We start from the raw sequence: 24,369 nt of genomic DNA on the forward strand, positions 1-24,369 counted from the left end.
GGAAGTATCCTCTGGGCATCCCTGAGTGCTAGTGTTTCAATTATACCCCTCCCCATGAAGGCTGTGCAGAGGAGAAGAGTTTCTTGCCCTCCCCCTCCTCCCCTCCCCGAGCCACAGAACAGCCCGTGTTAATGTTGGGACAGATTCTGCTAGCTTTTCCCACATTGGTAGCCCACTGCTTTCCATGAGCCTGCCTGCGGAGTAAGTAGTATGAATCCCGCGCGTACACTGTCCATCACCCATTCTCAGGCTGAGTTGCACGTTACACTTAGGAGTTGTTCCGTTCAGTGTCAACGGGCATGCTCGTGCACTAAGGTACCACTCCGGCACACTCGGCGCAGGGACAACCCGCCAAGGAGAATACTGCTGGATTGTCTGGGATTCTGCGGGGGGGACAGCTACTGTGTCCTCTCCCTTCCAGTTCCTATGCTGCTAATACTCGCACGCGCGCTTTCTTCCATTGGTGCAGAATAGCCGCACGGTGCTTTTGTCCAGAGGGGAGCTAGGAACGCTTCCCTTTCAGCAGGGGCAGCAGCATTAAAAGGGCGCCCCACCCGCTGTTGCACGAAAGGGCTATTTTAAGTAGGTTTTTTTTTTGGGGGGGGGGGGGGATTCGTTCATTCGGAGGGCGGCTCCCAATCCTGCAAACCGGGCTTTTAAAACACGCTCGGTCTCTTGCACGGCCGCAGGTCGCTCCGCATCCAGAGTTACAGCATTACGTGTTACTCGCTGCATCCCCAGCTCCTGACTTTAAACGGGTCTTTTGCACGCCGTGTTGGGACACGTGCACGGTGAAGAAAAAAAGAACGATCGCATGGAGGGGATTTTCAAAGTCCGGATTGCACGGGTGAGCGCGACTTCTCAGGCAAGCAACAGCCGAGCGGGGTCCTTTTATTTCCTACCCACCTCTCCCCTTGCTCCAGGTTTGCAGCGCCCTTTGCAGCCATTGCTCATCAGAGCGCCCCTGGGCGAGATGTGGGTTGGTTACAGAAAGAGGGGCGGTGGGGTGGGATTTTGTTTGAGGGGGAGGGGGCGGAGGGGCGGATCAGCCCTGCAGGAATGTTAATGAACGACTCCTCCCCAAAGACAAACCCGGCCTCGCAGCGCCGTGTGTGGCAACAGGCGCGTTGGCTCCCACACTATTTAAACAGAGGGCTATAGACCAGCGAGGATCAATAAGATCAGCCAGGAGGCAGAGCGTGGGGGAGGAAGATGCCCCACCAATAACAAGTTGCTGGGACAGTTAGTTAACCTGCCAAACACCCTTAAAAATCAGCCACCCAACAACCGAGAGAAAACCAGCAGCTCCCTCTTACCCCACGGGCTAGTGATCTCTGTATTAAAGTGTGCAGGGGGAGGAGGTTGGTAGCACTCTCTTGTTCTGTGCAGGGCACACAGGGGGACTCGGAGGCAGCGGCGAGAGGGGGGAGGGAGCTCACGGCTATTGAAACAATGCCATCCTTCTTCTTACTTAGCGTCCCCTGCATCCTGGTGGCTTGGATGCTCCTGGCAAGCAGCAGCAGCAGCAGCCCCGACGAGGAGAAGCTGATAAGGGTCCTGGTGCTGCTGCCCAAGGACAACTCCTACCTGTTCTCCCTGGCCAGGGTCAAGCCAGCCATCGAGTACGCCGTGCGGAGCCAGCAGGAGAACGGGACCTGCCTGCCGGGCTACCGCTTCGAGGTCATCTACGAGGACTCCGAGTGCGGCAATCGGGCGCTCTTCAGCCTGGTGGACCTGGTGGCCCTGAAGCAGCAGAAACCGGACCTGCTACTGGGGCCCGTCTGCGAATACGCGGCTGCCCCGGTGGCCCGGCTGGCCTCCCACTGGAACCTGCCCATGATCTCGGCTGGGGCGCTGGCCACCGGCTTCAGCACCAAGACGGGCGAGTACTCGCACCTGACCCGGGTCTCGCCCGCCTACTCCAAGATGGGCGAGATGTTCCTGGCCCTGTTCCGGCACCACAAGTGGAACCGGGCCACGCTGCTCTACAGCGACAACAACCAGGAGCGCAACTGCTACTTCACCATGGAGGGGGTGCATGTGGTCTTCCAGGAGGAGGCGTTCCCCATGGCCGTGCACAGCTTCGACGAGAGCGGCCGCTACTTGGACCTGGACGAGATCGTGCGCTCCATCCAGGCCGGGGAGCGAGGTGAGTGAGCCAGGGGCAGCACGGGCACCCGCAGGGGCAAATCCCTCCTCCCCCTTACCCCGATCACACCCCGCCAACCCCACTGGAGCAGGACACCCGCCCGAACCTCCCTTGCCCGGAGCATCCCGCTGTAGCCCGGCTGCGCCCCTCTGCGTTCATCGCCTCCCTCCAGTGCCTCCGGGTAGAGCTTTGTCCAAACCAGCCCCCCCGTCTCCGCTGAAGGAGCCTTGGCCAAATCATCGCCCACCGGTGGAGTTTAGTTAAATCACCGCAGTCCCCTTCCAGCCCCCCATCCCCGCAACCATGCACCCGCCGTAAAAACCTGGCCCAAGCGCTCCCTGCCCAAAGCCCTGGGCCAGTCTCCCAGAAAGCGCCTCGTGGGTGGAGAAGCGTAGCGCAAAGCCCCCTCCTGTGGCCGTGCGGAGGAGCTGTGGCTTAGCTGCCGGTCCAGCCCCAGTTCGCCGCCGCCCTGCAGCCCGCTCCGCCAGTGCCGAACGGGTGTGAGACGCTGTCAGGTCAGCGTCTGCAAAGCAGCACCTCGCACTGGTGCCAATGGCTACGCAAGGTAGCAGAGAATCAATCTCCCGGTGTCTAGTAGAGCAGATTTCCACCCTCAGTCAGTCCTTCCCATAGTGATCTGCAGGAATGGGGACCAGAAGCCTCCCCCTTTAAAGCAAAGAGGCATTGTTTTAAAGCTGGGGAACGTCTGATAAAGCCCTGACTGTGTGCAGCTTGTGAAATGCGGGCACTGGGGGCGGGGGAGGGTCTTCAAATCCCCCTTGTGTGGAAAGTCATTGCAATAGGATTACTATGCCCTGATGCCACCGCGGTTTATGCCCACGTTGACTGCATGTAAACGGGAAACATTCAGGGGATTCCTAGCTTGCAAAACATGCCCAGAATTCAGTCCCTCCAGCCAGTGGTTTGTTGAACGCATCCACAGTCCCATTAAGTAACGCCGTCTCCCATATACGCTGTGCTCCTGAGTGCTCTCCAGCTTCCTTAGCTGGGAATGAGGGTGTGCAGCGAGCTGTATTTTTTCCGCCATGCAGTCGTTCTAGTGCTGTGCACCTGAACTGGGGGAGATGGAGGGCGTAGGTGCAACGTGTTGACAGAAGCAGCCGGCAGCTTGTCTGATCCGTAAGGCAGCTAGTGAGACATAGCCATTAATTGTAGCTGCCTGCATTCACCTGGGGCGACACTGCTAATCTGTCCGAAAGTAAAGCAAACTCATCGCGGAAGTAACACGGTGAAGTGTATGTGTGGTGGTAAAGCAGGTTTGCGTATCAAGGCTCGGAAGCAGAATAATCCGAAATTCAAAGCAGTATGCGCAAGAAATGATGAATAAACATGACTATGAAAATGCACAGGATGAGATCAAACTTTGGTCCAGAATGACTTAAACTTTGCTATTTATCGCCTGTTGCAGCTAAATCCTCGAGTATCTTTTTTTTTTCAGCTAGCTCTTTGCATGTTTTGCATGCTGCGTGCATTTTCTGTTTTAGAGAGGGTATTAGTTATGTTTCCTCAGGTATATAATAGCAAACAACATGCCAGAGGTTTTTTTTTTTCTAGCGCTTCCCCTAAAACGGGACACATTAAAAATGTGTTAGTTGTGCATAGAGATAAGTAAGATTTTTCTAGGCAATTTTGTTGTGTATATTGTGCTGCAAATATTTCATGTTCTGTGCTTTCAAGTGGCCACTCACAGTATCGGCAGGGTAGATCTTTTGTGTCGTTTCCTGTTTTTATTCAGATCGGGAAGTTTTCTCCGTTCAGGTCTCACACTGATGGCTTTTAGGCTTTTAGTTCAGCACTGCGGTAGCTATCAAAGGAGCCAGTTATGCAAGTGGTGGGGGTGGGATATACACTGCAGAAGCTTTACACTGGCTCTGCTGTTACTCATTGCATATGTATGTCATCTGTTATGCAGAGACATCTCAAAGGGCAGATTTCACTGTTGGTCTGGGGCACTTAAAGACTCATTGACTAATTCTGATTATGGATCTCTCACACGCACACAGAGAGATAGTATACCAAATAATCTAAATGCCAGAGTAAAAGAAACATGGAATGCTTGTGTGGTGTGTTGGAGTATGAATTACATGTGGTTTCTGAGTAACCTGCTTAGAACTTGTAGGGAATTCTCCCTGAAATAATTAATGTGGACATATAGTTCCTGTAAGGTTATATTTAAAATATATTGAGTCTTGCACCTCCTTACACCAGGCTGAATTTGGCCCAGCATCTGAGCTGTATGGTATTTTGGCTAATCATCCTCATTAGCAGGGATTAATGCAGATAAGAGTAGTTGAGACCCTGGAGGTACTGAGAGAGGGAGGATACTTGAAAGGGATAATATTTTGCCCAGCTGACTGTCACATGTTGAAAAGTTTGGGCATGATTCTGTTCCCATCCCAGTGAACCCACTGACTTAGATGAGAGCAGGATCAGCGCCTTTGGGTGAAATCCTGGTTCTATTGAAATCGATTTGAATTTTGCCGTTTACTTCAGCAGGGCTAGGATGTCACCCGTTTGTATTATGATGCTCTTTATTTATAGTAGAAATCTGATTTATTTCAACAAGCTGCATTGCTAGCAAGAGAGAAAACACATGCATCTGCCAAACCGCAGATTTTTGGATTGGACAGCAGACCTGTTGCTTATCCTGCAAGTTTTTGTTTTAGTGACTCTGCATATGTTCAAAGGTTGAGCAAAGAAGTTTTCCTCTCATCCTGCTAAGTCTTACCATGGAGATTTCCTCCCCCCTCCTTCCATTTAGAAGCCCCGTTGAGTATTGCATAAATAACAAACATTTTGTGGAAGCAGCTAGCAGCGGAACGTGAATTCCTCACTCTTGCATGTGTGCAGTAATGTTGCCACCAACTGTTAGCAAAACAACAGGGAGATAAGTGGCTTGTAAAATGTCTTTAAAAAAATTACCCTTAGGCTGGATGAATTGATTATATATCATATAATAGCAAAAAGCGTGAAACATAATAGAACAACCCACCTATTTAGAATGCACTGGATTAATTGCAAACCTGAATTAATTACTTAATGTATTTATTTGGTACATAAGCATATTAAATGACATTTCCCTGCTACAGGCAATGCTAACCATGGAAATTTTTGTTAATTGCTTGTTGAAAAGAAAAACAACCAAAAAAAAAAGCAGAAACATGTCAAAATATTCCAAGCATGCACTGTGCATTAATTGATAGTGGATCAAGTTAAAGAAACTCCTTCCCTAAAACTGACTGGAGATTTAAATTTAAAAATATGCACTTAAAACTATTTTTGTAACTCCCAGTTAAATAGAATCATATTGAGTGAGGTGTTTTTTTTTTCAAAACTGATACAAATCACGCTCCATATAACCCCAATGCAGTCACTACATGGTACATTTGTATTGATGCAGTGTATATATTTTAGCACACGGTATATTTGTATTGATGCAGTGTATATGCTTTAGGACTTTGCACTGGTGATATAAAGTTACACTGGTGTGAATTTCCTGAACTCACAAGGCCTATGAGATAATTGGTACCAACTGATGGATTTTTAATCTCATTCAGGAGAGCACTTAAGCAAGTGCTAAAGTTGAACAGAGGAATTTAAGCACTAGTTTAAGTGCTTTCCTGAATGAATAAAATGCAACAAATAACAGCTAGCCAAAATAGCCACGCAGAGAAAAGCATTTTTAATGAACATAAGGTTTATGTCTCTGCTTTGTTTTCTTGATGATTAAAAGCATAATAATTCTATTTCAATAAGAAAAGTGTTAACCTGTAGCAAATGGAACTTGATTTCTTTTCTAATCTCTTCCTAATTTCATTATATAGCCACATTTTATTTTAACAAAGGGAATGGCGTTCCCTTCCTTCAACTCACTTATCTTCAGTTTCATTCCTGTTTACAAGGGGAATTGCCATAATTTCTCAGAGGATTATACTTGCAATTGATTGTTGCTTAATTTTTCATATTTTTTTATTAGAATGAGAGTGACAGTCACTGAAATCTTGATATAGATTCAAATTCTACTCATTTTACTCATGCAGATAGTCCCACTCACTTTCATAGCAATGGGGAAGGGATTTACTTCAATGGGGCTTATGCACATGTGTTAAGTTAAGAACCTGCTTATGTGGTCATTCATAAATGTCTGCATTAAAGAGTTAATGAATTTTAGTTTTCAGAATACACTTTTTACAATTATCACACTAAGATAACATTTTGAAAATGTAGTTTGGAAACCAGAATTCCAGTTCCTGCAGCCTCCTGTATCGCACATCCGTAACAGCATGGAGCACTCTCTCCTGGAGGGTGTGGGTGTTTCTGGACTGCCTCTACTGCATGGTGGCCATGTGTATGTAGCTCTCTGCACCTGGCACACCTGGCGAGCTGCACCAGCAGGATTGCTGTGCTGTGTTCAGTGACATTTCGGATCCCATCCATGTGGTAGCGTTATCCCACGTGCCTTGGGTAGGATCAAGCCCTAATACAGACGTACAATACATTTCAAAAGTTATACCATGGTTATGACCCTGCCAAATTCATGGCCCATTTTGGTCAATTGCACGGTCATGGGATTTAAAAAATCATCAATTTCATTATTTCAGCTATTTAAATCTGAAATTTCAGTGTTGCTATTGAAGGGGTCCTGACCCAAAAAGGAGTTGGGGAGGGGGTCACAAGGCTATTGTAGAGGGGGATGCGGTACTGCTACCCTTACTTTTGCACTGCTGCTGGCGGCAGTGCTGCCTTCAGAGCTGGGCAGCTGGAGAGCAGCGGCTGCAGGCCAGGAGTCCAGCTCTGAATGCAGAACTGCCACCAGCAGCAGCGCAGAAGTAAGGATGGCCTGGTATGATATCGTCACCCTTACTTCTGCTTTGCTGCCTGCAGAGCTGGACTCTCAGTCAGCAGCCGCCATTGTCCGGCTGCCCAGCTCTGAAAGTAGCAGCACAGAAGTAAGGGTGGCAATACCATACTATGCCATTCTTACTTTTGCTGGCAGTGGCTCTGCCTTCAAAGCTGGACTCCCAGCCTGCAGCCGCCGCTCTTCAGCTGCCCAACTCTGACGGCAGCAGCACAGAAGTAAGGGTGGCAATACCGCAACCCCCCAAAAATAACCTTGTGACACCCCCCCCCCCCCGCAACTACTTTTTGGGTCAGGACCCCCAACTTGAAAAACACTGGTCTCCCCTGTGAAATCGGTAAAGTATAGGGTAAAAGCACACAAGACCAGATTTCACGGGGGGGAGACCAGATTTTATGGTCTGTGATGCGTTTTTCATGGCCATGAACTTGATAGGGCCAAATTTGGTAACCATGGTTGAGAAAGGAAGATGGCTTGGCAAATATGAATCTAAGCCTTTGAAAATGGTTCTTCCAAATCTTAATGTCACACAAAAAATTACCATGAAAAGTGAGTGTTTATTACAAAGATTGGCCTTTTTATTTTTAATGCTTTTCCAGATCTAGTCAACTGGCTAAAGCTTTCAATTCAGCAATAATTAGTTTAACAAAACTCAGCAATGCTGGCTGAGGTCCAGATCCTACAAACACTTTAGCACATGCTTAATTTAAGAATTTGAGTAATCCCATTAATTTCAGTAAGACTACTTCCGTCCATAGAGTTAAGCACTGTATAAGTGCTCGCAGGATCAAAATACTAATACTGGAATTACTTTGATATGTATATTTTAAACTGAAGAAAGTATAAAGTATTCACCCATGAAAGCTTACGCTCAATACCTCTGTTAGTCTTAAAGGTGCCACAGGACTCTCTGTTTTTTATAAGAATTTAGTTATATTTTCTACTAATTTACAAATACAGACCAAATAAGCATAGTTACATTTTTACTTAATTTACATTTTTAAAAGCTTGCAAAAAATGACACACACACACACACACACACACACACAACTTATCTTTGGATTTTATGGGTGTATTTCCTGTACACACCAAAAAAATGTAATCTTTGATATATTCCTGCTGTGCTAAAACCACATCCAAATAGTTAACATTTGTCCCCTCACATTCCTTTATCAGCTCTCAAACTACGACCTATCAACACATTTTAAAACAGAAATTTTTCCACTCTTCATTCCTGTTAGTCAAGGTCATAAACTGGTGCAGGGGGAATAACTTCAATTTCACTTACAGGATGGGGATTTTATAGTAGATGTGAATTATGACGGCAAAAGTCAAGAGACGATTGGGAGGGCAATTAGAAAGTGTTTTAAAAGAAAAACGGCTCACCTTTCCAATTAGGAACAGTGTGCCAAATTCATTCCTGGTGTAAATCCAGAAAATTTGATCCCATAGGCTGTATTTGCTGATAATGATTCAGTAATTCCTATGCCAAAGTTTATATCAAACATAAGCTCTTCCCCCCCCCCCACCATGTAAGCGACTCAATACTCGTAAGTTATAGTTTGCTCTGGAAATTATTATACTAATCGACTACAGACATTAAGACAGACCTGTCCCTGGTGGAACTTCTCTGAAATGTATTGGGTTATGCCAGGGATGAATTTGGATCATTATGCCTATAATGGAATAAACCTAGAAAAGAGAGGGAAGAAGATGGATTGTGTGAGTAAAGATTTAGCTTGCTTGCAACTTTATTTTATGTGAGCACAAGCACTTGACAAGAAAAACTGAATATGATTTTGATTGAGCTTTATTGTGTGGATGAAAATAGCTGCTTCCAGTGTTGAAGCTTTATCATGGCACGGCAGTACTTCTTGAGAATATATGTTATGTTTCTTTGTAGTCAGCGAACTGACAACTTTTATTTTGATTTTTATGATCAAATCTCATGGACCAGGCCATTAAACAAGCATACTTGTATCACACCAGACCGCCTTCTGTGCTTGCTGCATGTGTCATCCTAGGAATGGGAACAGAATGCTCTGCCTGGACACAGACCTGCACATATTTAATAGTTTAGCTAGTTTCACATGTATTGTGAAGTTATATAGCAGTTTGTGATATAGACTGTTTACTATGAGAGAAGTACACCTCTTGATGAAGGGGGAGAGGGAAACAGGTGATGTTGCCTTCCATGCCTTGTATGCTGGGGAACTGAACTATGTGCTAGCATCATTAAGCTAGTACAGAGGGAAAAACAGGGATTAGATCCATGCTTACACAGATCAAGTGCCTAGAAAAAAAGGCAGCATGATGGAACAGCAACTATGTTCCTATAGGCAGGAATAGCAGCTGCAACCCATTAGTGGCAGGTTGGGAAGTAGATTCTATCCCTGCAGTTTCCACTTAGCTCCCTGCACAAAGTCTCTTTACTCAAGTTATTGAGCGGGAAGGGATGAATTTCACCACATTCACAAAACAGACTATTAACATGCCCTGGGAGTTTTTGACCAGACTTCTCTCTCAAGTTTATTGAGCCATCCAGTATCTTGTCCTTCTGCAAATCACTGGCACCAATTCTGACATATGGTAACAACAGTAGATTTCCATTGTAACCCCCTCCTCTCCAGCATACTGTACAAACCAGAATGCCAAGTGCTCAGCTGCATCTCCGTATTTAGAATTTTGAAGTAATGTAAATGTTGCCTGGATATTACCTCTTGGATGATAGCATAGCTCTGATCTTCTAATCTGCTAGCATGGATGGAGTACCGCTGAATAATAGCGGATCACATTTTAGGATCCGAACTTTTATCTGTCTTTTGGATCATTGATAAATGAGACCTTGAGTCTTTTAACACTGTAACTGTTTTCAAGGTATTCAAAATGAAATTCTGAATGATAAAATGATAAAATTATGTCTTAATTTTGGAATAATTTCATATTCACTTGCAATAAGGCAGCTGATAGAGCTCTGAACTGGGAGTCAGGAGACCTGGGTTCTTTTTCTGGCTCTGCCACTGACCTGTGGGTGACCTTGGGCAAGTTACTTCTCCAGCTGTGCCTCCATTTCCCAATCCATAAAATGCAGATGATACTCCTTTGTATAGTGCTTGAAGATCTATTGATGAAAAGTGCTATATAAGAGTTAGGTGTTGTTGTTTTAATAAAAATTAAATGCACAATTAAACAAACCAACAAAAACCTCACCACATTACATGAATCAAGAATAAGATCGTATTTGGGCATAATTCTTTGCCCACTGAAGTCAATAGGATTTTTGGCATTGACTTCAGTGGGTAAAGGATTGGCCTTTGGTATTTGTATCCCCCTGTCTCATGTAGGCTCCTTTGGAAATCCCAGATTTAATTGTTAGCCTTGTTCCCATGATTTTTAAAATGTTGGGAGGACAGTTCAGGTCACTGTCTCTGGCAATAGACAAGCTTCATAATCTGTTCCCAGAGGTTTCAAGAACAGCTTCTTATCTCTGTTTTCCATTTTCTTCCACAGTTGTAATAATGTGTGCCAGCGGTGACACAATAAGGAACATCATGCTAGCTGCTCATCGACAAGGAATGACCAATGGGGACTACGCTTTCTTCAATATTGAACTCTTCAACAGCTCGTCATATGGTAATGTTATTCCCCACCCCTGCAGTATGTTGCGAAACTTTCTGTAAACATGATAACATTTTTAGATTTGTTAGTCTTAAAATATACCACTATTAGTCTTAAAATACACCACTATCTCTCCCTGGCCCTGAGGTTACCCGCCACTTGAATTATGATATTAGCGAGAAGGAAACCAGAAACTCTGGATTTAACTACTTCTGGACTGAGCTGTGTGAAGAAGCTATGTGACTAAATGAGAGTTCTAATATAGAAATTCCCTTACATTGTGGGAAAACTGCTTCAACAAAGACCTTTGTTATACCAGCCAGTTCTCGCTACCTTCTATTCTATTGTGTGTTCTAATTCACAGTAGGTTGCTCTAAATCCCAGTCTTGTGATTGCAAGTCTTGGGCCTGGAATAGCCCAACCTCTGTTGTGGGCTAGACTGCACATGACTGACTGGGAGGTAGGCAGCAGTGACACAGTGAATCCCAGCACAGAGAGTCATTGTTATTGCCTAGATCACCAGCCAGAATCTTGACGCCCTGGGGTGAAATCCTAGTCCCACTGAAGTCAGTCGGAGTTTTGCAGATTTGTACACCTGCCAGTGGCTGGAAACACTTGATCTAATATGTGCTCCAGTTTTTGATGGCATGTAATTCCTGCAGAGACACGCTGCTATATTTAGCCTTGTAGTATCACCTGGTGCACAAAAGCACAGTCATGTTCACCCCAGTATAATATAGTCACATACATGTGATGTACTTATACTTTTTAATTGGTTCAGCTTTCTGTGCCCCACACATCCATATACTAAAAGTTTTCCTTAGGAGTTAAGGTAAATATTTCACAAAGGACTCAGCACCACAACCCCAGAGTTAAGGGAGCACTGTCTATCTGACATCTTGGCAACTGACCAGTTTAAATAGCTTTTCCTGAATATTTTTTGTAATTAATTCTTAGGGGAAAAAACATTAGAAGGATCTTCTGCTCTTCTTTTTTTAAGAAGGGGCAAACTAACTCTGAAGAGAAATCTACAAAACTGACTGTACACAAATTGTTGTCAAATGCATAAGGTAAACAAACTGAACACAGAATGTCAAACCTCCTCTTACAGTTCTAATAAACTGTGTGTTATTGGAAGTCTAAAAAGGTATAGAACCATAAGACAGAATATGATTTACAAGTAGCTATTGTTCCTATAAGATCACGCAATCACACTACTTTTTTGTTGTCTTTAAAGTTTTTTATTTTAATTGTTGAGGCTGCAACAGTTGTGCTGCTTCATCAGAAAGTCATTTTAGTGCTGCTCCCAGACTCCATGCCCAAAGCAATCGTTGAAAGAATTTGAAAGTGTGTACAATTACTTTAGAAGCTCTGTTATTTAAAGGTAGCTTCTCTGTTTCCATTTACAACAGCTTTACAAGTGAGCATGTTTAGGTCAGATTGAAGTACAGAAGCTTGTTCACATTTAGGCCCAATATTACCTGAAACCCAGCTGTCTCTGGGAAAGCCAAGATCCAAAATGTGGCATATATGTGGGATTGGGGAACTATGCTGCTTAGAGCATGGCTTAATAATGTTTTGTGGCTGTCAGCTGTTGTCATGCACTTTTCAGAGATCTTCTATGTGGACCTCCTGGTAGAACAAAGCTTTTGTGCTTGATTGGGTTACAATCTAGAATTGTGATAGCTGGCTGTAACAGTAGCTGAGAACCTCATGAGGAGATGAGACGAAAAAATTGATTGAAAAAGAGAAGATAGATGGTCAGTAAAAATTAAACAATTAAAGGGTCATTTATGAATTTTGCTAAGATCATAATCCACAAGGGCTATAGAGATGCAGCACCTTCACAGCTTTGGTAAACAAACAACAAAGTCCCAAGCACAGAGGCCTTTCTCTGGGAAAGGAGAGAATGGAAGGGAGCTACCATTTGACCTGGATCTCACTGGGGGCTAGACTGTGGCTTTGCCACAGGTTCTGTGTATGGAGTGGCAAGCAGCTGCAGTATCCCGGGAGCAGCACACTGAAAGAAATGTGCTTCTCACAGGCCCTGTTCCTTCACTGGTTCCCTCATGCTCAGTCAGGAGGAGGTGAGTAACTTGAAATTGGCCTGTACTTCCAGCAAATTATGACATCTCCCCAGTGGCTCTGCTGCCATCACAACACACTGAGGAACAGAGGAGGTGAAATGCAGGCTTCTCCCACTTTTCACCCACCTGCATGCCTGGATCCGTGTAACCCACTCATGGCCATAAGATCTTTATCCCTCATCCATCCCTGTGCAAGCACATAGTCCCAAGTCAAGGCGGATAGAATGTTTGATACTTGGCTGCTGCCATCTCTGGCATTCACTCTATCTCATCCATCTCCATTCCCTTCCCTTGGTCTCAGCTGACCTGCTTTCTGCCTGTCTATAAATCAACAAATTCCTTTAACCAGGCTGAATGACCACATCCTCCCTCATCTCAGGGTCCTACGTGTCTCTGGATTCCAAACCTCAACAGCTACTTGTGTTCTGCAGTTTTAGTCTTTGTACTTTTAGTCACAACTGGCTTTTAGTTCCAAAAATAAAAATGACTGTCTGTTTTTTTAATTATTTTTAAGCATTTAAAAGCAAGTTGTCTAAGGACACTGCTATTCCCTCGAGGCCTCATTATTGATCAGTTCCATAGAACAGTCTTAGCACCTGATTCAAGGCACTAGGAGTCTTCCCACTGACCTCAGTGGGGTTTGAATCAGGTCCTTTGGCCTCAGCCAACGCACAGGAAGTACTCAGGACATGACAGGATCAGGGCCAGGAAGGCAAAGGCATTTAAACAAATAGGCTGCAATTGAATTTAAAAATCTTTGATTACTGTATTAGTTTCCAGAGTCCAGTCTCCCACCTGCTGTGTCATTGGGCAAATGCAAGTACAATGTGTGCAATGGCACATTTGTAGTTGGGTGTTTGTTTTTCTGCTAAGAGAAACTGGGCCTATCGTGTAGCTAGTGTGCACATGGCATTCCCATTGATTTCAGTGGGAGAGCTGGGTGACAAGTGGCTACAAGATCAGGCCCTGTGTGATATCATCATTCCAGGTAATTACTTTACTCTTCTTACTCTACTTAGACCTGACTTTGCTCGAAGTTTAAAAGGGAGTCAGTGGCACATTGACTGGGAACTGAATCCAGTTCCGTCTCCCTCTCACCTGTTGTAGCCCCTAGACAGCCTGCTTCTCTGTATTTGAGGATGTTATTTGCTCATATCTAGACTTGACTTCAGATGTTAAAAATAATCAAGCAAATATGGGAAGAAAACCTTATTGCTGACCATTCTGCTAGGCTGGGCTTCTGACTAAGGATCATAATCTGTATAATTATTTCAAGAGCATTATGCCAGTCCCCCTTGCATCTTGTTCCCCTAGTTTCAAGAGGCATGTTGAATTCTCTTACATTAGCCTCACAGCATGTATTGCACAAACGTGACAATATCTTGTACATTGCTGTCTACCCCAAGCAACGTATAGGGGATATTTAAGCAGAAAGGGAGAGCGAGCCCTTTATGCAAACTAGCCTGGAATTGTAAATATTTTTATTTCTCCCTTAGGAAATGGCTCGTGGAAGAGAGGAGACAAACATGACCTTGAAGCAAAGCAAGCCTACTCATCCCTCCAAACAGTCACTCTACTGAGGACAGTGAAACCTGAGTTTGAGAGGTTTTCCATGGAAGTGAAAAGTTCTGTTCAGAAACAAGGTCTGAACGAGGATGATTACGTAAGTACTTGATTATGAGCCTAGAGCTTTTAGCATCCTCAAAAACAGGCTCCTGATTAAATCAAAGGTGACAAAGTGTCCTATTCTGAATCCGTCAATAACACCTAGGTTCAGTTGTGAAACTCACTGTTAACTTTGTGAACTCTCTCTGGTAAGATGTTTTTCTCCCTGGCTAAAGGAAATTGCTCTTTATGTTTTGTCCACAGTCATCAGGGAGTACACAGTGGGAGGGGCAGGAGAAACAAGGGCTCCACACCTCTCTAGCACTTCCATCGTTCATCACACTCCTTTTATTGATAAAATATTTTTTTGTTCTTGATTTCTGTATTCTCTGTCTCATTCCAGCTCTCCCTCATGCTTTTTCATTCTAGGAAAATGGGGTCTAAGTAGGTTGTGCACTCTTGTTGTATCTGGTAAATTGAACTTTTCTTATCCTTAAGGGGAGTTGTGCCCTACTTCCCAGCTTACCATGCTAAAATTGTCTGTGTGGTTTTAACCATCCAAATACCCACTGGAGGTATTCCACAAATCCTGTCAAGTATTTTAAACCTGGAAGTACCACAGTGCTTCAAAGAGGGAAGTAAAATACTATATTTCTTGTAACCGTTCACCTCTAGAGGAAGATGCTTCTGGGAATTAGTATAGCGTATCAGAAACACTGAAAGGATAGTGCTCTAAGATCATTCCTAGATGTGTCTTCTTTGAGATGAAGATAAGAGGAGCTCACAGCACAATAAACACACAGTTGCCTGCATGCTGGTGCAGGTACTTTGCTCCCTGTGAAGGGGGAACTTTCTCTTCTAGCCACATCAGGGATTTTTTTAGTGGCCATGGAATGTGACCACATGAGAGCTGAAGCACTCCCCTGGCTCCAGGGGAACATGGTGAGAATGTCAATCCATTGCAGCGACAGGGCAGTGCAAGAACTTTCCCACCATTGCTACTACTGGAACTAAAATTACCACATTTATACAGGAGACCAGTGAAATTGGTAAAGTCAGGAAAAGCTACTTGTTTGATACATTCATACACTATTTTATGTTTTTATATTGTTTAAAGGATTGGCATTAATTGATTTTTATAAAATAAAGGAAAGCAGAAACAGTAAATATATATTGCTTGAAACTGAGATTATGAGCAGAAACATAAGGTCTAAAACAAAAGCTATGCTAATGTGCATGCTGAGTTAACAAACAGGAGGTCTTTCCTGCAAGGTATTGTACAATATCAGTTGTTTGCAGAAAATCTGCACTCAACCAACCATATAACAGCTCTCTTTGAAAATCTATCACCTATTTGTGGTTTTAGGTACTGGGGAGGGTTATTTGGAATGAAAAGCTTTTTTGATATAGTTACCCAGGAGGCTTTACAGTCACAGTTTGGGTCATAATTCCAGTCACCAGCAAGCATGCAAATCCAGATTGAATCCTGGAAAGCCTGGTTCACACCTTACTGCTACAATGAAACAGAAAGCATGACTGAGTTCAAATAGTGCTCCAACAAAGGGCACAGGAGGCCCATTCAGATTTGCACATCTTTTTGTGGATGAAGTTATGACAGCACAACTCCCATAGGACATGGGGATAATGATGCCTTCCAAGGAACTTTGAGATCTGTTAAGGAGAGTGACAAACCCTGATTCCCACCAACTGGAACTGAAGACTTGCCCAGGTAGCCCCACCAGTCAAGAGCAGCCAGGCTAATGTTCAGAAAGCAAGAGCAGCCAAATGGCTAGGAGAGCCAATGAAGCCAGGAGCACAAATGTTATCTATCCAGCTCACAGGCGGAGATGGGTGAATTAGGGAGGACAGTTTGGAGTAAGAAGGAGAGGCACTCTGTGGTTCTGTAGGACATGGAGCCCACTTCAAAGATATGTTTAAAGGACCATGCGTGTATCAATTCAGTGTTGTGTTAAACACCTGGCTAGAATTACATTGCCAACAAAATGAGTCCCATTATAATGTGCAGAATTAGCACAATGCATGTGAGAGATCAGCAAGCTCCCTCATGCTGGCAAACAGATGAGTTTTTTGTTGGCTAATTTATTCTCCAAATAGGAGATTCCCTGTAAATACACCCATGTTGCCAACTTTCTTTGTTCACTTTTATCAGACCTAGCTGCTTGAGCAGTCAGATCTCAGTGTTGATAACATTCATTAGTCGCTCTCCACAGTACAGAGTCAGGTGACCCCAAAGCTCTCGTATTTTGCTCAGAAGGGGCTCAAAGCTACAGGGAAAAGGGGTGGGCTTCAAACACAAGTTCAATGTGTACTGAAATTGTACTATTACTTACTGTGCTATACCAATCTACTCAAAAACCTTCCCACATCAGTTTATCCTCATGATTTTTTAAAAAATAAACAATTTTAAAGGGACGCTACCAGGTTAAATATCATTGTGTCACTAATATCCAAGAGCATTAAAAAATGAACAGATTTTAGTCTAATTTACTACCATTTGTGATACTATTTATTTTTTGCAGTCACTCAGCGTGGGCAATGAAAACAGACTAGTCAATTCCCCCTATTTGATTCTCATGCACCAGCACACTACAGCAATGACTGGGTTGCAGACACCACAGTCAGACAGACACTGCAATCAGTTGCAGACACTGTTACAATCCAAGCAATTTTTAAAAAATGTAAATTAAGAAAAGTAACATTTTGTAAAATTGTGAAAGAAGAAAAAGCAAAACAAAAACTAAGGGCCTCATGGCCCAACCCTCTTCCTACCTGCATGGAAGGGAAAGGGGATGCCAGCTTCACTGTATGCTGGCCCTTGCTACTCCAAGAGAGTTTCCCTCGGTGGAGGCTTCCCAGCATTCAGGCTCTGTCGACTGGGAGGAGGTGGGGATGTCTCCACTCTACTGGATTTTTCTACACATGAAACCTACTGGGGAAGGTGGGCATGTTACTGCAGGTAGAATATTGCCTGCAGTAGATTACAGGGGTGATCAATGGGTGTTTGAGTGCAAGCCTCAGCTTCTTCTGCATATGGCAAACCATGTGTCCCAGTGTAAATATCCAGGGAAACTCTGAATTGTAAAACAGAGTTTCCACTTCTCTGTGCTGGGTTTTCCAGCGTATGGGAGAATGAAGCTCTAAATGGGTGACTTAATTTATGACAGTGACTCTGACAAAAAAAAGAGATACATTAATACAGCATCTTGTCCTGAACTCTTGCCATTGTAAACTCCAACGGCATTATTACACTACACAGAGCATAATAAAAATGGAGAAAACATAACAGCCAATAGAAAGGATAGAAAAACAGGGGGCGGCAAAGCACATAGCAGTTCTCAGATTGGTGGACATGTTTGTGGCCGGTCGAGAGCTAGCAGCTCACATGGCACTGTCCCTCCTTGTTTCCAGCTGGTACATTGCACAGAAAGAAGCTAAAAATACACAAAACCTTCCTGATGTTGCTTTTCCATGTAAGTAGTTGCTGTCATTGCTAAGTAGCATCCCTACGTCCGTGCCAACCTGACTGTGCGGAGGTGTCCAGGAGACAATCTCGCTGTTAGGATGAAGTCCAAAAGGTTTGGGAATCTTTGTCCTGGATGAATTTCTTTAAGCAGTCTTTAACTGATCACTGGTGACAGTCAGAGAAGCAAGTGGTAGAGAGAGTTTTTAGGAAGGCACTAGACAATTGGTTCCCAAACTTTTTAATAAAGCAACCCGCCAGCTGCATTGTGTCTTTTATTTATTTATTTTTTTGACCGAAACCCCAGCAATACCATCCTAGTTCCAGCCTGGTGCCGAGAGGAGGCTGTTGGAGAATGAGCCCAACCCGCACTCCTGTCCCATGGGACTGGGCCTCGCTCCCCATTCTGGTGTTGGGGCCTGGTGCCTAGCTTCTATTTATCTACCTAAATAACAGAGATTCTTCCCCAAAAGCCCAGCACCCAACATGCTGCTTTTAGAAAATAGGGCCACTTATTTTGGTGTCTAAATGGGAGCTGAGCTCTTCTGATAATCTGGTCTCCAACCTCAATCCTGCTACCCATTGCCAAACTCCAGTTGACTTCAGTAGGTGTAGGCTTAGCCCCTAGCGCAGGCTTAGCTCCTGTAGAAGTTTATCTGGAGTTGCTTGGATATGGGCTATGGAATCAGGCCGTTAGTAGTTGAAACTTCTCAATAATCCATCTGGAATGGATAGTCAGAATTAGGGACAGTAAAGCAGCCTAACATTACTAGCTAAGATATTGCCTCTGTCATCCTCTGGGAGCTAAACAAGGTATCAGTCAGCTACTCACAACATGCTCTGAACACTTGTAGAGTGATTTGAGATGCTTGGATTAAAGGCATAACATAAGAGCTCTAAGATAAAGGTGCTAGAGACAGCAATGGGAGTGGTTTATCTGATATCAGCATTTGCAACTGTCTCTGTATTGGGGTGAGAATAATTCCAGACAGACATGTTGGTTAAAAAAATGTTTAGCAAGAAACAGTGTTTCAGTTAAAGTATATGCACAGTCCATTTTTTATTAAATAACACTAAGCACTTAATGCACTGGCTTAAGGCTTCAGTTTGAAACTTCTTAATACGACCTCTGTTCCTGACTTGGGGGCAGAATTCAGTAAATGCTGTTTTTATATCTAACCCAGTATTCTGAGCGGGATGATTTTATAACTTTGGATATTTGCTCTTTTGAGGTTAGCAGGCCACCCATGGCTTGTTTTTTCTTCTTATTTAAAAGCTGAAAATTTAACTAATTAAATAAACATTCCAACTGTATTAACGGCACAGCAGCATTGTTTGTTGGGAAAGATGTGTGGAGTTTTTTCTTATCCACTGTCCTCTTCCCAACACTCACAATGGAGCACCAGGAAAAGGAAATTGAAGTTCAATTTGCCTGCAAAGCTATCTCACCCAAAGAATGTGAACAAAGTCAAAGCTAAATACGTTATTTAGATCAGCTAGACACTACCTTTTAAAAAGCGACGATCTGTTATTTGTAAGGGTTTAAGTCTTCTAAATGAGAAATGGCCCAGAAGGGAAGCCTCTAAAGCAACTTTTAGGGCTTCACCAATTATCTACAAAAGCTATGTGGGAGGTAGCAGTAGTCATAAAGTTTATCACTTCATCCATAAAATCCATGCCAGACTCTTCCCCCATGTGTATTGCCTTACATCATCCTTTAATTGGGATTGTACATGCACAAAGATTAGGGAGGGGGGAAGTAAGCAATTCAGTAAAGTCACTGGGAGAGACAGGAAAAATATAACATATTCAATGGTGTATGTCCCATTTGTCTTTCTCAGACCCAGCCAGGCAGGATAAATGCACAGGCAGGCTTTTGTGTCTCTTTTGACTGCATTAGAATAGGAAAGGGTTTGGAGGGAGGGGGGTTATGCCTCTGCCAGGGAATAATTTGTTCAAATGAATAGGTTTATTCAGCGCCTAGAGTGCTTTGCTAATTGTGTTTGAAAGAATAAAAGCAAATCTCATGTTGCTTTTAGTAGCAAGAAAAAAAGAGTTCACATGCCATCTTTTTAATAAGAAAATTAATTCTGTCAACGAAACATAATTAGGAATTTGGAGCCCAATTCTATGTCAATTGAAGTCAATGGGAGTTTTCCCACTGATTTTAATAGGAGCAAAGTTGGACTCCTGATTGCTAAGTTTTCTGGGTTTAGTAGCCACTCCAGTTTTTTTTAATTAAAGATATTGCCTTTACTGCTTCCCTAATCATGGGAAGGACTAATCTCTTGAGTATATTTGGTTCTTAAACAAAAAATACTGAAGATTAGTAAGTTGATGAGTGCCAGAAAAGATAAGAAAAGACATGAATTAGTTTTCCCTCTGACTGTTGATGTCTGTTTAGTTTTTCTGCGGGAGCAGGGAGAGCAGAGAGTGTCTCAGGTTATTTTTTAAGTTGTTCAACTGAACCAGTTAGTACAAAATTTTAGTTATGACTTATAATAAGAACATTGGACTCACTGGAATGTACATGTTTAGCATTGCTAGTCTTATATACTTGTATATTTCCCATAGGTCTCCAGTCTTTTTACTTTGGTTTCACAGATAGTCACATTTCATTTTAGTAAACAGACATATGTATTTGCCTCTATGAAATATTAGAATGCAGGTAGGATATTCTTTCTTTAAAATACTCGCCAGATATATATTATATTCCACTAACAAGAAGTTAAGATGTTGAAACTTGCAGGACCTCTTAAAGGTCTTTGTGCATTATGCTTATTGCATTACCGAAAGCTAATATTGGGTCGTATCCTGCTCCTATTTAAATTCACAGGAATATTGCCATTGATTTCAAAGGAGCGCAGGATTGGGCCTGTTCTCTTTGAACTAGAGCAGATCGAGCATGTATAGCTCATTTTGCACAAACTGACATTTAAAAAACCCCAGAGCATTCACTAACTGACTTTTCTAGAAGCCAGTAAGTACATCCACTACATTTCATAGTCCCAAAGTAACGTACGAAAAATAACATTCAACTGGAAGTTCTTTATTTAATGGCACAAATGTCTAAGCCCAGCAAAAATGAGGTCATTTGAACAAAAAGTCTTCAGGGATTTAGGTGATAAAGACCTCAGCAGCAGGAAATATGGTAGCAAATAGCAATCCAGTGCCAAAAAAAGAAGCACAAGGTGGCCGTTTGATCCCTTTTTTCCCCAGGATAGAAGTGCTTGTCTCAATGGGTATTCAGAGATGTTGCAGCCCTGGGGGCTCACATTCCAGCTACTGGAGAGGATTGCTTTTATGAGCAGAGCTGCAGTCAGCTATGTTGGACTAAGATTTCAGCATGAGAGAATTTACTGGAGTCAAATAGTTTGAGGTTGTTTTTTGTTTGTGTTTGTTTTTTTAGAGATGCAACAGAACATGTTCAGTTGCAAATTATGGCCTTGACCTTCAAATCTGCCCATGTGGGCAGACCTGAACACCCATGATGAGGCCCGAATAGAGACAAGAGGCTACCTGTGCTGAGCCTTTAGGCACTCTGGGCTAGATCCTCAGCTAGTAAAAAACCAGTGTCCACTGATTTCAGTGAAGCTAGACTAAATTACACCAGTTGAGGATCTGACTACCTGACAGAAAGGGGAGGGGAGGCTGCAGTGGGGTCAGCCACCTCCCATGCACCCCCTCCTGACATTGGGTCATATTGCAGGCAACCTACCTCAGTTTCCCCCTCAAGGGGCTTCTTAAACTCCACACAGGCTTTTCTCACCTATTCACCACCCTTTCTTGGGGGTCTGAGTTTAGTCACATAAATAAAGTTTCAAAATAAAACTCAAAGTTCCAAAACACAGCCCGTGAGTTTTACCCTCTGGTCAGGTCACTCCCAGGCTTTTCCTGCCCATAATCTCAGCAGGGAAACTCCACACCACTGGTCTTTCTGCTAGAGCCTGCTCACTCCCAGCAGTCTCCAACCCACTCAACTCCCCAAGCCTTCCTGCCTGGGAGCGTTTCCGACTTGGACAGGCCGCTCCCAGACCCTGCCTGGTTGGAGCCTCAGGTTTCTGGCTTTGACTTCCCACTCCAAGCCCCTTGGTATCAATAGGGTAGTCATATTTAATGTTCCCAAAAAGAGGACACTGCTGGAGGGGGAGAAGGAGATGGAGGGCCGGGTACAGTTGGGAGGTACCTGCAGCAGAGGCACTGGAGTTCGGGGGCAGTGTCGCTCCCTGTCACTGCAGCTGGCACAAGCCCAGGATGCAGCGACAGCCATCAGTCAGCGACTCCCTGTGGGAACTTTTCCCAGGGAGGGGCCTGGGCAGGCACGATCCCGCAGTTGTGGCTTGCAGGGGAGGGACCAATTGAGAAGGGGACCAATCGGGGCTCTTTTTGAGCTGCCACTTATCTGCTCTGCAAAAACCTGGGACATTTCCTGTTATTTGAAAAATCCCCCCCAGACAGAGAAAGGAACTCAAAAAAGAGGCCAATGTCTGGGAGAACCCAGTCATATAGTAACCCTATTCAGGGTCTTTCCTGCTGAAGCCTTTCTCACTTCCTACAATGTCCTGAACTTCCACTTTCACTGTAGCAACCTGCTATCCTTTGTAGGGAATTACCTGATCCAATCCAGGGGTGTCTCTTCAGTAGTCCAGGTTGGCTATCCCTAAGCTCTGCAGCATTTAGAGGGCAAGCCATCTGTTACAGGGGCGTTCTAAGAATAAATAGATACTATTGGTCCTATCCTGTCTTTGTGATGTTATGCCACATGAACATTTTTATTTACCAAGCGCTGACTGGGTGCTCAGTGCAGTTGTACAAATCACAGAGAGAGATCCAGTCCCTATCGCAGAGTTTATAATGTAAGTCCTTGATTCTTCTAACACTTACATAAATAGTCCCGTTTAATTCAACAGAACTATTCACAGGTGTAAAGTTACTGACATGCAGGATTGGGACCTAAGTGAGCAGGTGGAACAATATAAACATAGCCAGCCCTGGGTGAAGAAGATTAACATAGAAGGATGCAGGCTTTGTTGTTGTTTTTTAATAGCTAGGTAACAAGCCTACCGACTTAGGTGGGTTAACATGGTTAGCTTGGTAGAAACAATATATTTTTAGGATGGATTGTGTAAATAAAGAGGATGAGAGTTCTTATGCATATAATGAATGGAGGGAAGTCTAGGAATCCCAATAGATCTCCCCCCTTGAACAGAATTAGAGTACTAATAACCTTGGAGGAGGAGTCCAAAAGTGAAACAAAAGGCTTAGTTCATTCCAAGAGGAAAACCTAACATATGAAGAGAGAATGATTGAAAAGACTGGGATTGTTTGCTTCAGAGAAGAAATGAATAAGACGGGGCATGAGAAGGACGTCCAAAACTATGAGATGGCTCAGACATTTCTATTCAGCCTTCCTCACAATACCAGAGCAAGGGGACAGTCAATGGAAGTAATAGGCAGAACATTCAAAACTGATAAAAGGAATTATTTCTTTCACCAAACTTTCAATTATCCAATTAGCCCAGGGTGCTCATTGCCACAAGATACCATTGAGGCAAGAATTTAGCAGAATTCCAGAGAGGACTGGATAAATAAAACATATTGACTGGTATCCAGGAGTTAAAAAAATAATTTTAAAGTATTTGAAAATGGAGACATAAATAACAGCAGCCTGAGGGTTTGCATTAGCTACCTGCCATCAGGTTTTGCAAGTAAGTATGCACATTTACTCTGGTATTTAATAAAAATCATTCGCCATGGCAACGCCTGCATTAGGTGAGCTCTTCAGATGCAGAGAGCATTCTTAAAGCAACTCACATACCCATATATCTAGAAAGTCTTAGAATAGCAGTGAGACTTGAACACATGCTGTAGTATTTTAAATAATCAAACCCAAGGCTTGTTAGGTTTTTCCCCCCTCTTCTGAAATGGTGAGAGTGGCCATACCCAGGACAAACCTCAGTACAATGAAATCTTCCAACTGACTAAATTTGCAGAGCATAATAAGAAGCTAACTTTATTTTTTCATTATCATCATAGAGAATGGTACCCTCTCTATAGAATATTTTAAACAACCTATAGAAATCAATAGCAGGAAGTCTTAGACTGCACTGAAAACAAATTCTCTTCTGGGTAGCCTTTCTTAAGCTATGGTCTTTACACCTGGCTGTAAATTGGCTCTTGTCTTACCTTTATGTGTCAGGTTTTGCCTAGCCACTTTCAGATGTCATCAGCCTGTACGGAACAAATGTCCTGTATTTATTTAAAGGCTTATCTTAGTAGAGTTGACTTCAGTATGAACATTCCTACGGCTCCCCAATAGTGATCTTTCTCCAAATTTGGAGGTTTTACTCATTCTGGTATGAGAAGTACTTAGAAACAACCCAAAAGCTATGTAAAAATCGAGTATTTCAAATGAGGTGGAGTGGTTTTGTGATAAAATCAGCAGTCCAGGACCCCAACATATGTTACATGTTGTGTACAAGGTTCGAATGGCAAACATTTAACAAAAAGTGCCCTCCCTATTTGTCCTATGCTGCATTGATTTGAACCA

General features: G+C 43.5%; 1 protein-coding gene and 1 long non-coding RNA gene across 4 annotated transcripts in view; one reads left to right on the top strand and one right to left on the bottom strand.

The window, feature by feature from the left end:
• LOC128839022 (uncharacterized) overlaps window positions 1-1,662 on the bottom strand; it is a 35,932-nt gene extending 34,270 nt beyond the window's left edge. Inside the window, exon 1 of one of the 2 annotated variants that reach the window (XR_008445350.1) lies at window positions 1,588-1,662. This is a non-coding gene — a long non-coding RNA (uncharacterized LOC128839022). Of the gene's footprint in view, window positions 1-906; window positions 1,018-1,587 lie in introns of those variants that run through there. The other variant, XR_008445349.1, reaches the window with a different exon arrangement.
• NPR3 (natriuretic peptide receptor 3) overlaps window positions 1,113-24,369 on the top strand; it is a 60,039-nt gene continuing 36,782 nt past the window's right edge. For both annotated transcript variants that reach the window (XM_054031644.1, XM_054031645.1), the window contains exons 1-3: window positions 1,113-2,149; window positions 10,539-10,661; window positions 14,230-14,396. In XM_054031644.1, the coding sequence (XP_053887619.1) occupies window positions 1,453-2,149; window positions 10,539-10,661; window positions 14,230-14,396 (987 nt within the window). In that variant the 5' untranslated portion in view covers window positions 1,113-1,452. The remainder of the gene's footprint in view (window positions 2,150-10,538; window positions 10,662-14,229; window positions 14,397-24,369) is intronic.

The sequence above is a fragment of the Malaclemys terrapin genome, chromosome 6 (genome assembly GCF_027887155.1).
Source record: "Malaclemys terrapin pileata isolate rMalTer1 chromosome 6, rMalTer1.hap1, whole genome shotgun sequence".
NCBI classification, from domain to species: Eukaryota; Metazoa; Chordata; order Testudines; family Emydidae; genus Malaclemys; species Malaclemys terrapin.